Below are 19,608 nucleotides of genomic sequence, written 5' to 3' on the forward strand. Positions count from 1 at the left end.
AGAATACGAAAGCAGAGATGTAATGACGTAACTATAAATTCCGCTGGTTAGGCCACAGCTGGAATTTTGCGCACAGTTCTGGTCACATTGCAGGAAGGACATAATTGCTCTGGAGTATGTTGCCAGAGCTTGAAAATTGCAGCTATGAACAAAGATTGAGTAGGCTAGGGTTGTTTTCCTTAGAACAGAGGAGGCTGAGAAGTGACTTGATTGAGGTGTACAAAATTATGGAGGGGCCTAGATACAGTAGGCAGGGAAGACTTGTTTCCCCTAGCGGAGGGGTCAATTACCAGGGGACAAAGATTTAAGATGATTAGTAGAAGGATTACTAGAGGGGATATTAGGAAAGACTTTCACCCAGATGACAGTAGGCGTTTGGAATTCACTGCCCAGATTGATTGTGAGGCAGAAATGCTCAACTTATTTAAAAGGTACCTGGATCTACATCTGAGGTGCTGTAACCTGCAAGGCTACAGACCAGGTGCTTGAAGGTGGGATTAGAATGGAAGGCTAGTATTTTTTCAGCTGGTGCAGACACAATGGGCTGAATGGCCTCTTTGTACTGTAACTGTTCTATGATTCTATAAAGGAAAAATAATGGGAGCTTGTCAGAAAAGTACGGCGATAATCATGGGGGACTTTAATCTTCATATAGACTGGGAAAACCGAAGGGCAAAGGTAGTCTAAATGGGGAATTCATGGAATGTTTTGGGGATAGTTTCTTTAGAGCAGCATGTTCTGAAATGAACCAGAAAGCAAGCTATACTCGACCTGGTATTGTGCAACAGGAGAGGATTAATGACCTCATAGTGAAGGCCCCCTATTAATGACCTAGACTGTGGTGTGCAGGGCATTTTTTTCAAAATTTACAGATGATACGAAGATTGGAAAAGGTGTCAACTCCAACGGGGATAGTCTTGAACTTCAGAAGGACAGACATGTTGATGGATTGGGCAGACAAGTGGCAAATGAAAACAAAAACAGAATTACCTGGAAAAACTCAGCAGGTCTGGCAGCATCGGCGGAGAAGAAAAGAGTTGACGTTTCGAGTCCTCATGACCCTTCAACAGAACTAGGTGAATCCAAGGAAGGGGTGAAATTTAAGCTGGTTTAAGGTGTGGGGGGGGGGGGGGGGGGGGGGGGGGGGGGGGGGGGGGGGGGGGGGGGGGGGGGGGGGGGGGGGGGGGGGGGGGGGGGGGGTTAGGGGAGAGAAGTGGAGGGGGATGGTGTGGTTGTAGGGACAAACAAGCAGTGATAGAAGCAGATCATCAAAAAATGTCACAGACAACAGAACAAAAGAACACATAGGTGTTGAAGTTGGTGATATTATCTAAACGAATGTGCTAATTAAGAATGGATGGTAGGGCACTCAAGGTCTAGCTCTAGTGGGGGGAGCATAAAAGATTTAAAAATATTTTAAAATAATGGAACACCTACTTCCATTATTTTTAAATATTTTTAAATCTTTTATGCTCCCCCCACCCCCACTAGAGCTATACCTTGAGTGCCCTACCATCCATTCTTAATTAGCACATTCGTTTAGATAATATCACCAACTTCAACACCTGTGTTCTTTTGTTTTGACATCTTTTGATGATCTGCTTCTATCACTGCTTGTTTGTCCCTACAACCACACACCCCCCCCCCCCCCCCCCCCCCCCCCCCCCCAAGATATGGTGCGACAGTATAAAATAAAGGGAGAGCCTCTAAAAGAGGTACAGGAACAGAGGGACCTTGGTGTATATGTACATAGGTCATTGAAGATGTCAGGGCATGTTAAGTGAGCAGTTAATAAAACATAGTATCTTAGGCTTTATTAATAGGAGCAGTGAGTAAAAAAGTTTGAGGTGGTCATGGTGAACTTGTATAAGACACTAGTTAGGCCTCATCTGGAGCACTGTGTCTAGTTCTGCACCCCATACTTGAAGAAGTGAAGGCATTGGAGAGAGTACAGAGGAGATTCACAAGAATGATTTCCAGGCTAAAGAACTGTAGCTATGAGGATAGATCGAGGGGTTGGGACTGTTTTCCTTGGAGAAAAGGAGGCTGAGAACAGACTTGATAGAGGTATTCAAGATCCCGAGGAGTATGGACAGCATAGTGAAACTGTTCCCACTCAAAAGAACATCAAGAACTATGGGCACAGATCCAAAATAATTGGCAAAAGGAGTAAATGCGATGAAGGGAAAAATCTTTTGGAGTCTGGAACCAACTTCCTGAGGGGGCTGTGGAGGCAGATTTGATTGAGGTATTCAAAAGGTATTCGAGAGATAGAATGTGCAAGGTTATGGGGATAAGGCAGGGGAGTGGGACTAGGTGGAATGCTCTCAGAGAGCCAGTGTAGACTCGATGGGCTGCAGGGCCTCCTTCAGCACTGTAAAGATAGTATGATACTGGAACAGCAATCATAATATGACTGAATTTTACATTCAGCTTGAAGGAAAGAAGAGTGGGTAAAGATTGGTATTTTAAACTTAAATAAGGTCAATTATGAGGGCATGAAAGCATGAACTGGCAAATTAGGTTAAGGGTTAGGTCAATAGAGATGAAGCACAGCATATTTCAAGGAATATTTCAGAATACACAGAACATACATTTCAACGAAAAAAAATTCAAACTGGAGGACCCACCATCCATGGTTAACAAACAATTAAAGATAGCGTCAAACTTAGAGAAAGAAAACAATTACACAAAGATAAGTAGGTCAGAAGGTTGAACAGACTTTGGAAACAGCAAAGAATGACAAAAGATTGATAAGGAAGGAGAAATTAGAGCACAACAGTGAACTAACTAGAAATATAAAGGCTGATAGTAAGAGTTTCTATAGATATTTAAATAAGAAGAGTTAAAGTGAGCATTAGTCCTATAGAAACTGAGTCTGGGGAATTAATAATGGAAAATAAGTAAATGGCAAGTGAGTTGAACCAGTATTTTGCATTGGTCTTCACTATAGGAGGATACAAGAAACATCCATTTCCTGATTTACAGCTATTTCTGGGAAGGAAGGGAGGAACTTGGGAAAATTACAATCACCAGGAAAGTGGTACTGAGAAAACTGTTGAAGCTGTGGGCTGACAATTCCCTGGGTCCTGAGGGACTTCAGCAATCTCACTAGCCACTTCTTTTAAGACCTAGGATGCCACATTGATTTTAAATTTTCCAAAATTCACTAGATTCGTGGGGGGTCCCATTCGATTGGAAAATTGTGAATTTAACTCCTCTATTCAAAAAGGAGGGAAATACAAACCAGCAAACGGCACAACAGTTAGCTTAGCATGTCACTGATAATAGCTTATAGTATTTTGCCTAAGATGTTATAGCAGGGCACTTAGATAAATTCAGGATAATCAGGCAGAGTCAATATGGTTTTGTGCAAGGGAAAAAATGTTTAACCAATTTCTTGAAGTTCTTTGAAGAGGTAGCATATGTTATGGATAATGGGGAACTGTTAGATGTACTGCACTTAGATTTCCAGAAGGCATTTGCTAAGGTGCCACATCAAATGTTATTGTGGAAAATAAAAGCTCATGGTATAGGGAGTAACATATTGGCATGGATAGAAGATTGGGTAGTTAACAGGAAGCAGTGGGTAGGCATTAATGGGTCTTTTACTGGTTGGCAAGATGTAATGAGTGTTGTGCCACAGGGATCAGTGCTGGGGTCTCAACTTTTTACAATTTATATAAATGACTTGGATGAAGGATGTATAGTTACTAAATGTGCTGATGACACAAAGGTAAGGTATATAGTGATATGTGAAGAGGACATAAGGAGGCTACAAAAAGATATAGATAAGTTAAGAAAGTGGACAAATAGCTGACAAATGGAGTATAATGTGGGAAAATGTGAAATTGTTCATTTTGGCAGGAAGATTATAAAAACGCAGCATTCTCTCTAAATGGTGAGAGATTGCAAAAATGAGATGCAGAGGGATCTGGGTGTCTTGATGCACGAATCATAAAAGGCTAGTATGCAGGCGCAGCAAGTAATTAGGAAACTAATAGAATGTAATCATTTATTGCGAGGGGAATTGAATACAGAAATGGTGAGGTTATGCTTCAGTTATACAGGACATTGGTGTGATTACATCTGGCATACTGTGTACAGTATTGGTCGTCTTGTTTAAGGAAGGATGTAAATGCATGAAAAGCAATTCAGAGAAGGTCTACTAAACTAATATCCGGATTGGATGGGTTATCTAATGGGGAAAAGTTGGACAGTCTAGGCTTGTATCTGCTGGAGTTTAAAACAGTAAAAGGCAACTTGACTGAAACATAAGATCCTGAGTGGTCTTGACAGGGTCAATCTAGAGGGGATGTTTCCTCGAGGGAGAATCCAGTACTTGGGACCACCGTTTAAAAATAAGGATCACCCATTTAGGACAGAAATGAGGAGAAATTCTGAGGGTTGGAACATTGCTTCCACTGCCTTTTGCGGTCGAAAGCTCCAGAGTCTTTGAATATTTTTAAGGCAGAGCTAGATAGATTCTTGATAAGAGGGTGAAAGGTTATCATGGGCAGGTGGAATGTGGAAATAAGGTTACAATCAGGTCAGTCATGATCTCATTGAAGGGCTGAGTGGCCTACTCCTGCTCCTATTTCCTATGTTTTATGCAATACTTTGACTTCACACCTGATGAATTCACAGATCTGTTTCAGCACATTCATCAGGGAGTCCATGGAGTTTCAGGAACTGGTAGATTGGGAAGACCAAACAAATATTAAGTCTTAACTTTGTAAACTGTCGACAGTGAAGTACTTTTACCTGCAATACTGCCACCAACTGAGGGGAAGTATGTATGTCAAGAATTGACGGCACTATTAAAAATAACTGCTGTAACTAAATAGCAACTTTTGCTGAAACTCTTTTTTCAGCAAACTAACTCAGAAAAGTGGACACTGGCCCAGATTTTCATTTCTCAAGCATGGCAAACACCAGGGGTCTGCTGCTTTTGAGGTAAGCACTAGCACCACAACTTCTAGCAACCTGACTTATGCTGAAATCCAGAAGCTGTGGTGTGCCTCAATGGGTTCTGGGACCATGCCAATAGACCCACTGTTCCAATTCTTAAAGAAGCAAGAGCCATCAATTTGAGAATTTTTCCCAAAACATGCACGCCTTTTTACATGTAAAAAGTTAGAGCTCATAAGTCAAAGTTAGTGAAAAATAAACCTGTCAGACAAGTAGTGTGATGGAAAAATCAGCAATAAAATCAAAGGCTTTCTTGCTGTAAACTGCTATAATTGGCAAACTGTTCATGATTCCAGCATCACCTCTTCCCTGGCTCCCCTTGTGCTCTTTCCAACATTGACAGGAAAGAGGCCTGAGATATTTAAAATCATTTTTAAAAACTCAGCAATGATCTCATTGAATAGCAGAACAGACTCGAAGGGCTGAATGGCCTACTCCTGCTCCCAAGTCCTACGTTCCTGCGTTTGTTCCTATGTTCCTAATTCTGACAATAAGTTAGTGTTTGTAAAAGCTACTCAAACAAGTTCCAACTGCAATTATCTTTCTGCACAACAGAAACAAATCACTTTTTATGCTTTAACACTAGTGCCATTTCCACAGGCTTGTTAACTGAAATGCTCCAAATTACATATCACCACCAACACTAATTTTGCCATATTCCAGTGGCTTTCTGCATTTAAGGATATAGCTTATTTAGGAAACAATAGGGAGTGAAGCAAAACAAGTTTGAGTCACCAAATTATTCCAATTACATCCAAAAAGCTTGATTTCACAATATTCAAATAGATTACATTTACACTTTACTATAATACAATTTTAAATGCCCAAGTTCTGAAAGCAAAAGTTAGTTGAATTAAAAAAATAAGCCAAGTTTAACATGAGTCAATAACCCAATATTTAAATAACACAAAACAATTACATCTCTAAAAACAGGACTGAAAACGAACCAAGTTTAAGTTACCTTGTGATGTCATAAACTAGCAAGGCACCAGCAGCTCCTCTGTAGTAAGATCTTGTGATGGAACGGAAAGACTCCTGACCAGCCTAGTGACAACAAAAAGTGCAGACTCTTGGTTTTGTTACTTACCAAAGGCATATGTGATCATTATATTATAAACATTCACTTGTTGGGAGGTGAATTTATCAAGTGTAGGCATCACAGCTGATCACTACTTTGAACATATTTATTATTTCTTACTATTGTCCCCCTGACACCATGTGGTTACAGCCAAAATCCATCTCCCAGATCAAAGTTAGGAACTGGCAATATGCTCCTTCAAGAACTTGTACACTAAAGGGAAAGAAGGGATTTTGGGGGATGCAGAGTGAGAGTGAAAGGCAGACAGGGAGGCAGAGCAGGAGTGGCAACAGTTGTCATTATACTACAATAGGCCATCAACTAGTGCAAGAGATAGAGGAGCAAACACAGAAATTACAGAAGGTTGCAAGAACCACCAATAATGAGGAACTTCAACTAGCCTATTATCAACTAGGATACCAGTGTAAGGGGGAGAAAAGTGCAAGAGTTTTTGAAGCATGTTCAGAAGTGTCCTAATCAGTATGTTTCTAGCTCAAAGAAGGTGGCATAGGTGGATCTGGTTCTGGGATGAGGCTGGTCAACTGGATCATGTGCAAGAAGGAGAACATTTAGAGAACAGTAGCATCATAAGATTTAGACAAAAAGACAAGTGGCAATCTGAAGTAAAAATACTTAATTGGAAAAGCACCAATATTAAGGGATTGTTGCAAATATCTAGTTCATATAGTTTGTGTTAATATTTTAGAGGTAATGTTTAGCTCTGGGAAGACAATTGTTGTGAAGGTAAGGTAACTAAAATGCTGGGCTTTAGAGATTGCCAGGACACCTAAAAGACAATAGCAGTTCAGAAGGTTATCCATGTGCTTAATAGTCAGAATAGAAGAGGTGGAGTCATAAAAGAACAAGTGGGCTTGCTTAGCTGGAGAACCAGAGACGTGATATCAACACTGTTTACAAAGAAGTGCAGTCATGAAATGTTTTGTTTTAGGAGTTAAGGCTAAATTAGTTTAAAAGTGATCGGTGAATCCTGAAAGGCCACATCGTCATGGAGATGGGTGGAGCAGTGTGTCTCCATTTCTAAAGCCCAGGCTCAGAGTACAAAAACCAAGAAATTATGAAGAACCTCCATAAAACAGTTTTGGCCTCAACTGGAGTAATATGTCCAATTCTGGGCATCACACTTGAAGAACAATATGAAGGTGCAGAAAAGATGTGAGAATGAAATTCCCTTGCCCCAAAACCAGTTATGTGGGTAGATCAAGGAGAACAACCCAGCTTCTCAAAACAGAAGGCTAAAAGGAGATTTGATTGAGGTGCCCAAAATCATGAGGGGTCTAACTAGAGTGGATAGAAAGAAACTGGTTCAACCCTTCTGCCAATGGGAAGAGGACATAGCTGTAAAGGCATTGGCCAAAGACCCAAAGGTGAAACAAGGAAAATCATTTTTTAAAAAACCACAAGAGAATACGTTCTGGATTGAAATGAAAGGTTGCCTGAAAGGTTGGTGAGGCAGATTCAATTGTGGCTTTCAAAACAGAATTGGCTAAATACCTGAAAGAATGATTGCAGAGCTACTGAGAGGGGGAACTAGGTAAATTACTCTTGCAGTGAGCTCAACAGGCCAAATGGCCTCCATTGGTAACCATTGCATGACTCTATGAAGGATTTTGATGAAGACAAACTGTTCACTAGCAGGAGGCTCCATGACCAAAGGATACAGATCGAAGCAGGCAAAAGAAACAAGAGAAAAGTAGAACTTTTTCTGCACAACATGATCTAGAATGCACTACATGAAAGGTGGTGGAAGCAGACTGAACAGTAATTCCCAAACTGAAATCAGCTACATAATTGAAAAGTTCGTAGAACCATGGGTAAAGACCAGAGGATTTGGACTAATTGAATGGCTTTTTCACAGGTATGATGGGCCAAATGGTTTCCTCCTGTGCCACATGATCCCCACATCAAGAGCACGTATTGCAAGAGTCACTTTTCCTGTGAGAGGCAGAATGAGGAATGCAGTAGACAGGACAGGGAAAATTTAGATGATTGGAAGTAGGCAGCTAGACTCCTATCTCATCTTTTTGCCCCCATAAAGTGAAACAGATCTGTAGTCGAAATCAGAGCCCCATCCTTCAGCACTGGAACCACAATTTTAATTGAACTCCTACACAACACATATGCTTTTACAAATCCTATTACAAAATAAACCACAAACTCCCATGAAGTTCTTTACAGCTCAATTTACAGAACCATTTTAAATACAAACATTTCCTTTTGCTGCAACTATTCATTAAATCAAAGCAGGGAAAGAACTGAATCTTACATTTAAATTTAAAAAACAAAGACAACTACAGAAAGAAGCACAAAAGTCAACTGTAAGTCAATGATTTATATTTACCATCTGTTTAAAAAAGCTGTACCAGTATGTACTGGATCAGTCTTGTGTCTCAGTTTAGCAATCAAATGAATACATTAAAAAAGTCGAAACGCAGAAACAGACTTACAGTATCCCAAATCTGAAGTTTTATTTGCTTTCCATCGATTGTTATCATCCGTGCCCCAAATTCTACACCTAAATCAAAATTAGAAAAAAAAAATTGAAGTGTAAGGCTGAGGAGATGGATTAGTCCTGCAAAACCTTGAAGTATTGGAGTTGTAGAGAGTTAAAAGAATGGGATATTTCCCTAAATTTAAAGTAAATGTTTAAGTAAAACTTTGCATTCCACCAAATTATGCAAACATGATATTCAACATTTCGCGTGAAAGATTTTAAATTTAAATGAATGCAATCCAGAGTACAATTTAGTGACAAATGATAATTACTTTAATATTGGCTGTAATGAAGTTTAAATTGCAGGTTCATTTACCTAAATGATCAAAACTTCATCTACTTTTGATTTCATCAACATGTTATCATTAATATTCACGAAATAAGTTGTTCTATTGCATAGACTTCACATGCAACACCATTATATAAAATGCTTACTATTCCATAATTATTCAAATTTTGGGACATCTGTTTGCCTTTTATTAAATATACATAAAGGTTATAAGAAATAGGGACAGTGGTAGGCCATAAGGTCTCTTGAGCATGCTCTGTCATTTAATAAGATCACCGACAATCATCAACCTCAAATTCACTTTTCCACCAATCCAACGATTCTGAGTCCAAAAAACTAGTGACCTCAGCCAATGACTGAGCATCCACAGCCCTTTGAAGTGAAAAATTCCAAAGATTCACAACCCTCTGAGATTAAGGAGTTTCTCCTCATCTCAATACAAAATGGCTGTGCTCTTATCCTGAGCATATATTTCCCACCACCCCCCACCCCAAGAATCTCCAGTCAGGGAAAACAGCAGCTCTGTATTTACCTGGTCAAGCCCCTTCAGAATCTTGCATATTTCAATTAGATCATCTCTCTTTCTTCTAAACTCCAGACAGCAGAGTCCTATTCTACTCAGTCTTTGCTCTCATCCTTGGATCACCCAATGAATCTTTGGCACAGCCGCTCTAAGGCAAGTATATTTTTCTTTAGGTATGGAGACCAAAGCTGTACACTGCACTCTAGATGTTTTCTCACCAAAGCCCTTTATATTTGCATTGAGATTGCTTTCCTATTATACTCCAACCCCTTTGCAATAGAAACCAACATACTATAGGTCTTCCTAATTGTTTCCAATACCTGTACATTAACTGTGTTTCTTACACAAGGACACTCAAATTCCTCTGAACATTTAATAGTTTCCTCACCATTTAAAAATAAGATTCACTTTTTCTATTCTTAAGTGGATAACTTCATATTTCTCCACATGGTACTCCATCTGCCACCTTCTTGCCCACTCACTTACCTATATCCCTCAGCAGACGCCTTGTGCTCCTCTCAGCTTACTTTTCCCACCTACCTTTGTATCATCAGCAAGCATGGGTACAATGTGCTTGGTTCTTTCATCCAAGCCTAGTGGCATCCCACGAGTAATAGGCTTCCAATCTGAAAATGACTCATTTTTTCCTATTTCGTCCTTATACACTGCCCGTGCTATCCTTACCTTCTAAACAACGTTTTCTGTGACACCCTATCAAACGCCTTTTGAAAATCCAAGTATACTGCACCCACTGGTTCCCCTATTTCTCATCTGCTAGTTACATCCTCAAAATACCTAAGATTTGGCAAACATGACTTCTCTTTCAAAGCTACACTGACTTTACTTCACCATATTATGATTTTCTAAGTGCCTTGTTATCAACACTTGTTTAGTAATTAACTTCAGCATTTTTGTAACAACTGATGTCAGGCTAACTGACCTGTTTTCTCTCTATCTCCTGAAAAGCAACATTACATTTGCTATCCTCCAATCCAGTGGCATCATTCCAGTATTGAGAGAACTCAAAGATCATACCAGCACATCCATCACCGCCACAAAGACCTTTTAGAACCCTTTTAGGACGTAGGCCATCAGGTCCTGAGAATTTATTTTCAGTCCCATTAATTTCTTCACTATTATTAATGAGAAACTACTTGTATACTTGCAAGTACACACTTATGAAAAAAGTATGCTTAAAACATGCAACATACACAATATGCTACATTAAAAACACAAATCAGTTTAACCTGAAAGGAGTTCTAACCACTTCACACCCCTACCACTGATCCATCACCAAGTTTCCTCTCACCTCCAGCTGTCACTTGAATTACCACCCACTCCCTCAGTTTCACACAGTCTATCTACAACTCTTGCTTTCTCAACCGCTCCATTTCTGAGAATAGGCTTTCAAGCTACAACTACTGTAAGCCTACCAACTCCCACAGCTACCTCGATTGCACTTCCTCTCATCCAGATTTCTGTAAGACTGAATTCCATTCAGCCGTACACCTTTTCCAACTATGCAATTTCCCATTCCAGTGTTTCCAATGCCCTCCCTCCCAGAACCACAATGGGGTGGAAGATATGGACAAGGGGGAACCCAGTCAGCTTCCAGTCACTGGATCATCCTCATCATCGTTGCCACCTCCAAGCATATCTTCCTTTCACCTTAGGTTCCAAAGCCAACATTCCCTTTGCAACAGTCTGATCCACTCTTCTATTGTCCACAATGACCTGCTCCTTCCCATGGAAGCACAGGAAACATAAACCCTTTAACTCCTCCCTCCCTACCATCCAGGGCCTCAAACACACCTTCCAGGTTAAACTGATTTAATTGTGCTCCAATTTAGCATATTGTACATACCGTTTGTGCTGCCTCTACACTGAAGACCAAATGCAAATTGGGCAATTTAAAAAGCTCTGTTCAATCCACAGAAGTTTACAACAAAAAACAGGAGCAAAGTAAGCAACCCTCAAGCCTGTTATGCCATCCATTAAGATCACAGGTCAATTTCTAGATTAACTCAGTTTAGCAAGCTATACCCACATCCCTTGATTCCTTCACTTCTCCCAAGATCTAGAATATATTTAATGATTGAGCATCCACAGCCCTCTGAGGTAGGGAATTCTGAAGATTTACAACCCTCTGAAGAAATTTCTCTTCAGTCCTAAATATCCAGAGACTGTGACCCCTAATTCTAGATTCTCAAACAAGGGGAAACAACTCCTCTCCTCAGCATCTAACTTTTCAAGTCCTCAGAATCTTGTTTCAATGAGATCACCTCTCAATCTCTCCTCATAGCAAAAGTATATTCTCCCCAAGGTAAAGCAACCAATACTGTACACAGTACTCTAAGGATTGTCTCTCAAAAGTTCTACATAAAATTGCAGCAAGACTTCTTTACTTCTATACTCCAAAACCCATTGACTCCAGTTTTGCTAGGGCTTCTTGATGCCACAATCAGTTAAACACTGCCCTTATGTCAAGGGCAGTTACTCTCACCTCACCTCTTTTGTCCTTCTTTGAACCAAGGCTGTAATGAGCTCAGGAGCAGAGGCACCCTGGCAGAACCCAAACTGAATGTCAGTGAGCAGGTTATTGCTAAGATAGTGTCACTTCATAGCATTGATGATCCTTTCCATCACTTTACTGATGAGAGTAGACTGACAGGGTGGTAATTGGCTGGGTTGGATTTGTCCTGCTTTTTGTGTGGACATACCAGAGCAATTTTTCACATTGTCAGGTGGATGCCAGTGCTGTAGCTGTACTGGAACAGCATGGCTGGGGGCACAGCAAGTTCTGGTGCACAAGTCTTCAGCACTATTGCCAGAATATTGTCGGGGCCTTGGCCTTTGCAGTATCCAGTGCCTTCAGCCATTTCTTGATATCACGTGGAGTGAATCAAAGTGGCTGAAGACTGGCATCTGTGATGTTGGGGACCTCCGGAGGAGGCAGAGATGGGTCATCTATTTGGCACTCTGGCTGAAGACTGCTGAAAATGCTTCAGCCTTATCTTTTGCACTAATGTGCTGAGTTCCCCCATCATTGAGGATGGGGGTACTTGTAGAGCCTCCTTCTCCAGTGAGTTCTTTAATTGCCCACCACCATTCATGACTGGATGTGGCTAACCTGCAGAGCTTAGATCTGATCTGTTGGTTATGGAATCGCTGAGCTATCACTTGCCGTTTGTCACGCAATTAGTCCTTTTGTAGCTTCTACAAGCAGATGCCTCATTTTTAGGTGTGCCTGGTGCTGTGCCTGGCATGACCTCCTGCTCTGTTCATTGAACCAGGGTTGATGCCCTGGCTTGGTAGTAATGGTAGAGTGGGGCATATGCTGGGCCACAAGGTTACAGTTGGATATAATTCTGCTGCTATTGTTGGCCCACAGCACCTCATGGCTGCCAAGCCTCAAGTTTTACAGATCTGTTCGAAATCTATTTCGCATAGTGGTAGTGCCACACAACATAGGAAGTATCCTCAATGTGAAGGATACATCTTCACAAGGACTGTGCAGCGGTCACTCCTACCAATACTGTCATGGACAGATGCACCTGCAGCAGACAGGTTGGTGAGGATGAGGTCAAGTATGTTTTTCCATGTTGGTTCCCTCATCACCTACCGCAGACCCAGTCTAGCAGCTATGTCCTTTCGGACTCGGCCAGCTCAGTCAGCAGTGTTGATACTGACCCTCACTTGGTGATGGACATTGAAGTCCCCACCCGGAGTACATCCTGCACCCCTGCAACCCCCAGTGCTTACTCCAAGTGGTGTTCAACATTGAGGAATACCGATCCATCAGCTGAGGGGATGCAGTTGGTAAATCAGCAGGTGGTTTCCTTGCCCATGTTTGACCTGATGCCATGAGACTTCATGGGGTCTGGAGTCGATGTGAGGACTCCCAGGGCAACTCCCTCCCTTCTGTATACCACTGTGCCGCCAGTTCCGCTGGGTCTTTCCGGCTGGTGATACAGGACATACCCAGAGATAGTGACGATGTCTAGGGTATTGTCTCTAAGGTAAGATTCCAAGAGTATGATTATGTTAGGCTGTTGCTTGACTAGTCCAAGAGATAGCTCTCCCAATTTTGGGACTAGCCCTCTGACTTTGCAGAGTCAACAGGGGTGAGTTTGCCATTGTCGTTTCCAGTGCCTAAGTCGATGTCAGGTGGTCCATCCGGTTTCATTCGTTTTAGACATGTTTTAGCTTTTGATACAATTGAATAGCTTGCTAGGCCATTTAAGTGTACTGTGGGTCTGGAGTCACATGTAGGTCAGACCAGGCAAAGATGACAAATTTTCTTCCCTAAAGGACACAGTGAGCCAGATGGTTCTTTTTATGACACACAATGATTTCATGGTCACCATTAGATTTTCAATTCCAGATTTTTATTGAAATCCAATTTCACCATCTGCACCAGTGGTGGGATTCGAACCCAGGTCCCATGAGCATTATCCTGGGTGTCTGGATTTAATCCAGTGACAATACCACTACACCACCACCTCCCCTATCATCACTACTAGTAATCCAGAGGCCCAGGCTAATGCACTTGGGACATGGGTTCAAATCCCACCATGTATGGGACTTAATAACTCTGGAATATAAAGCTCATCTCAGGAATGGTGACCATGACAACAATCATCGATTGCAAAAACCCATCTAGCACACAAATGTCCTTTAGGGAAGGAAATCTGCTATCCTTAGCTGGTCTGGCCTGTGTGTGACTCCAGACCCACAGCAAATGTTGTTGACTCTTAACTGTCCTTAAGTCACCACTTAGTTCAAGGGCAATTAGGGATAGGCAACACATGTCGAATTTGTCAGCAACATCCACATTCCATCAAAAAAAAATTAGCAGTTTCTTGCCTTTTAAAAAAATTCTGGTTTTCCATTCTTCTGAATAAAGCACTGATCCACTAGTCCAGAAAATGGCCTGCTTGTGCCTAGCTAATTTCTGTCTGTCAACCAACTTTCAATCCATGCCATTACCTCAATAATGAGCCCCAATCTGGCCATTTTAATTCTCCACCCCACTCCAATCTCTGATTGACCTCCCAAACTGTTCCAATGAAGCTCAAGGACCTGCACTTCATCTTTCTATAGGGCAGTGTGTTAACTCCAATAATTGTAAAAAAGGGAAGAATGAATCTGAAGCTGTAATTTTTTAAAATCTCAAGCAGGTTTATTCTTTAGCCAGTTCAGACTCCCAGTTCCTTTCCCCACTGGAGTGTTAGAACAGGTGAGCAAACGTCCATCACTTGATTTAACAATGCAATTGCTATACAATATAATTGCTAGTCAACAAGATGATTGTTATTGGATCTTGACAATGTGATTGCTGATATGTTGACACATTTCCATGGAGTTGAAATCATCAACCATAATGGCTACCATTTACTTTTCCAGACTACAGTGTCGGTAATGATTCTTCCATTGCCATTTAAACCTCTGGACCTTTCATTTCCTTATTTACCCCATCATTCAATTTTTGTCTCATTAACATTTTCTGCCTTCCACCCTATCACATATCTTCCCTTTTGTTCTTTTTCCACCCTCCCCACTTTCCTAGCCTTTGTTCTTACATCAAACCTGTTATACCTCAACTTTTAGTTCTGATGAAAAGGTTGACCAGAAACGTTAACTGTCTCTACAGACAGGTATTGTCTGGTCACATGAGCATCTCCTGTCTTTATTTCAAATTTCCTTCAACCACAGTATTTTGCTTGAGCAGTATAGTGGCTTTGCATGCCTGGGAAGGGGTGAACTACTGGAGAGAGATGAGCAACATACATCATAGCAAATCCTGTCCTTATTCATCATCCACACAGAACTTAGCATGATGTCACCTAATAACAGTGAGGAACACAAGACATCTAGTCTTTATGGGGATTTATATGGTAAACAGTTTTAATAAGTTTTCTATTGGGGCAGGCATGGCAGCAAAAAGGATATTAAGCTTAATATGTACTCACCAATGGTAAGGTCATGAACAGGTTGAAATCTCTTGTCTGTAAACTGTAGTAATAAACATGACTTTCCCACACCTGCAAAATAAATGATTCCTATTAGAATGTTAAACTCTGTACACAGGTATAAAAATAATTGGCAATTGGCGTCAAAATAATTTTACAAAAAAGAATGGCATAATGGATCACATATACAAAGCAAATTGAGAGAATGCCACAAATTAAGCTTTTACCAATGTTAAAATTCTTCTGCTTCGCCTCAAAATCTGATATTTGAACTCTGTCTGTTTCATGGGGAAACCTAGCAGTCATATTTTAACTCAATGTCAACTCTCTCCACAGGTGCTGCCAGGCCTGAGTATTTCCAGCATGCACAGGGAGATTGTTTGCTCTGTGAAACACTGTTGCTCAAGTACCAAATGAACATCATTTTTCAGATAATAGGCAACATGGGTTCACCAATGGAAGTCACAAAATTGAAATGAAATAACTAAATCATTCAGCCCAATCTACATTGCCATTCATTTTACAAATTAGCAGTGTTAATCAAAGCCCTTCATTCTAATTTCCTACAACCATATCAAAACTATTTTTGAATGTTAATATGTTAGCCACACCAATTACTGATTGTAACAGTGGCACCTAGCGAAACACCCCAAAGCATTTTACGAGAGCATCATGAAACAAAATTTAATACCAAGTAACATAAAAGGATATTAGGACAGGTTATTCATTGGTCTATTACATGAACTAAGTTCAGGACAGGAGGTCTGGGAACAAGTAGTAGAATGGATAGGTACCTGCAAGCAAAACAGAGTGTAAGGGTTAAAGATAGTAATTAAGAGTGACAGAAGATTAAAAATGGGGTCCCACAAGGGTCAGCACTGGGACCACTGTTGCGCAATATAGATTAATTTAGAACTTGGCATCAAAAACACTTCTAAATTTGCAGATGACATCAAATTGTTTGCGGAATTGGGGTGGTGGGGAAATAGTCTATACCGAGCAAAGTGCAGCACAGAAAATACCAGTGAAGTAAACACAAGACATTAATAAACTAGTACAATGGGCAATTGTCAAATGAATTGCAAAGAGGATAAGTGAGAGGTATTACATTTTGTTCAGAAAATAAGGTGATCACATTATTTGGGAAGCAAAAATCTAAATGGGGTACAGGAACAAGGATTTGGGGCTACCAGTACATAAGTTGCTGAAAAAAAAATGTCAAAGCTTTTTATCTCGCACTCATCAGTACACAAGAATATGGATATGAGGGGAAAACATCAATTTATACTGTACGAGAAGAATGTGCTGATTGGTTGGCAAGTGGACTCTGCTAGCAGTGTTGCCATGGAGAATGCACCAGTGATGGCGACTGACAGTTAGCTGCCAAGTATTGTTGGAAATTTAAACTAGGCAGCCTAACCCCGATTCCTCAGGGCAATGTCCTAACCAGTGAGTCAGCGAATTGTCACTTATTTTTTCACTGAAACAGGCACAACGTGTGTACATGTTTTTTCTGTCTGCAAAGAACAGGGCCCCGTGTATTAATATATGTAGCTTCCAGTACATGCAAATATACAGCACTGAGCGCCCAAATGACAATCTTAAATTGGTGGTCAGCGTTATTCTTAGCATACAGATGATTATTTAACAAATGGTGTCCAATTGTGGAATCGCATCTAATGTTGGGCACTGTTTTTGAGTTTTGCAAGCACTGGCTGGTTGGGTACAGTCTGTACCCTGCCCGTTGTGAACAGCGGCTGGGATATGCTGTTTGATATGATCTGCCAGTCTTTGGGACGTACTGCATACACACCTAGCATCACACTGGCACTGAAATTCATATACCACATTAATCATTTGTATGACAGGCAGAACATTTTTAGCTTGATGACAGCATCCTGTTAGTGGTGAATGCCACTTTTGTTGCTACTGCACAGTAGCAGCATAAAACAGCTAGCTAGCTTCACCTGATGCTCAAATTTTTGAGATATCTTGCAGTAGACTGGGCACATTTCAGGGCCGAAAGTGATGGCCTTAGGCCCATGAGTTTGCATGATATACAGCATGAAACGATCTGATCAGGGTAGCCATTAACCTGCAGGATGCCTTTGATGCGCCCTATTTCAGCATCAAGCTTGCATGGTGGGCATTTATTGGGCCCTATTTACAAGGTTTCCGATAAGACCAATTTTATAGCATGTGGAAGTGTTGTGAATACCAACATGTATATTGACCAGTGAAGGTAGGCTTGCAGTAGACCATGGCAGAGAGCCCTCTAGCAGTTCCTCAACTAGTATGTCAAATAGTTGTTTAATTGTTCTGTCATTTCCTTGTTCTCTATTATAAATTCTCCTCTTCTAGACTGTAAGGAATCTACACTTGTCTTTAATAATCTTTCTTTTTACTTCTGCTTTTACAGTCCACTTCCAAGTCCTTGCAAGTTTACTCTCATACTCTATTTTTCCCGTCTTAATCAATCCCTTGGTCCTCTTTTGCTCAATTCTAAACTGCTCCCAATCCTCAGGCTTGCTACTGTTTGTAGCAACTTTATATGACTCCTCTTTGGATCTAATACTATCCTTAATTTCCTTTGTTAGCCAAGGTTGGGCCACTTTTCCTGTTGTGTTTTTGTGCCAGAAAGAAACGTATAACCGTTGCAATGCTTACATTCGTTCCTTACATATTAGCCATTGCCTATCCACTGTCATGCCTTTTATTGAAGTTCTCCAATCTATCTTAGCCAACTCACACCTCATACCTTTGTAGTTTCCTGTTTAGATTTAGGACCCTAGTTTCAGATCAGACTACTTCACTTTCCATCCTAATAAACGATCCTGCACAAGAAGATTATTTATTAACCCCTTCTCACAGCACAATACCAAATCTAGGATAGCCTATTCCCTGGTCGATTCTTTGACATGGTCTAAAAAACCTCTCTCATACACATTCCAAGAATTCATCTGCCACAGTATTATTGCTAATTTGGTTTGCCCAGTCTATATGCAGATTAAAGTCACTCATGATTACTGTACACCCTTGCATCTCTAATTCACTGTTTAATTCTGTCCCCTACCTTATCACTACTGTTTGGAGGCCTATCGATAACTCCCACGCTTCCCACTCCTTGTGCTTCTTGGCTCCATGCAGACTGATTCTACATTTAGATTTGAGCCAATATCCTCTCTCACTAGCACACTGATTTTATCCTTAGCTAAGAATGCCACACCACCTTCTCCTTTTTGCGTTTCCATCCTAAATAGAATATCTTTGGATATTCAGTTCCCAGCCTCAGTTACCCTGCAGCCATGTATCCTTAATTGCAAGCATATCACACCCATTTACATCTTTTTGTACTGTTATTGCAAATGCTCCATCCATTCAGATGCAGTGCCTTTAGACTTGTCTTTTTAACATTTTTACACATTTTTTGTGCTATGGCTCTATTTGCTGCTAGTTCTGGTTACCATACTAGAATAAAGATTTGGAGCACTGGAGTGTAAAAGAGTTACAAGGATGATGGCAGAAATGAGAGGTTATACCCATAATTAAAGGATGAGAAGGCTGGGTCACTTTTCGCTTTATTTGCTGTAAAGCAGAGGGGGAAATGTGACAAGTAACTGTGCCATAATTTGGTGGCAGACATTTTAATGCAACAAAACCCATCAGTAATCAATGAACAATTGCAGGCAAATAATACTTTAAGCCTTTGGCACAAGTCTGTTGATACACTGTTCAATTGTAAGGGCCACTTATTTTGATGTAGGCAGCACACTGCACAGTCAGTGCCAGTAATAACAACCATCCAGCTGCAATACTCTTTATGCTGAGCATTAAATTCAAATTTGTTGCCTCAGCTCTTACCATGCTTTTTTTTTTTAAAAAGTCTCTTAGGCAAGGCTGATGGTTCAGAATAGTCTTTAATACACAATATGGGAAAAATCACTTATAGCTGCACATGTGGGCAGGCTTGCAATGTCAATTTAACTTTATTCCTTTTCTAATCCTAATAACATGATGCTTTTGTTGCCATCTTTCCCAACTGTATTAACAATACCAATAAAAATGAATTACTCTCATTTTGGTCTGGTGGCTGACTTTTCTAGGGATTCTCTCATAGCAATAGCATTGGCACTGCCTCACCTTACACTTGATGCATAGATTGCAAAGTTTGTCATTGCTCCTGCAGTAATAGGCATGTGGGACTAACGCAAAGTTTTGAAATTAATACAAATACTTCATAACTAATTTCTGTATAGATACGAT

General features: G+C 40.6%; 1 protein-coding gene across 1 annotated transcript in view; it reads right to left on the reverse strand.

Annotated features, from left to right (window-relative positions):
- rab2a (RAB2A, member RAS oncogene family) overlaps positions 1–19,608 on the reverse strand; it is a 100,521-nt gene that overhangs the window by 57,075 nt on the left and 23,838 nt on the right. The window contains exons 2-4 of the mRNA XM_041190373.1: positions 15,346–15,417; positions 8,515–8,582; positions 5,933–6,015 (exon numbers count right to left, since the gene is read on the reverse strand). Of these exons, the coding sequence (XP_041046307.1) occupies positions 5,933–6,015; positions 8,515–8,582; positions 15,346–15,417 (223 nt within the window). The remainder of the gene's footprint in view (positions 1–5,932; positions 6,016–8,514; positions 8,583–15,345; positions 15,418–19,608) is intronic.

Source organism: Carcharodon carcharias, chromosome 6 (genome assembly GCF_017639515.1).
Source record: "Carcharodon carcharias isolate sCarCar2 chromosome 6, sCarCar2.pri, whole genome shotgun sequence".
NCBI lineage: Eukaryota > Metazoa > Chordata > Chondrichthyes > Lamniformes > Lamnidae > Carcharodon > Carcharodon carcharias.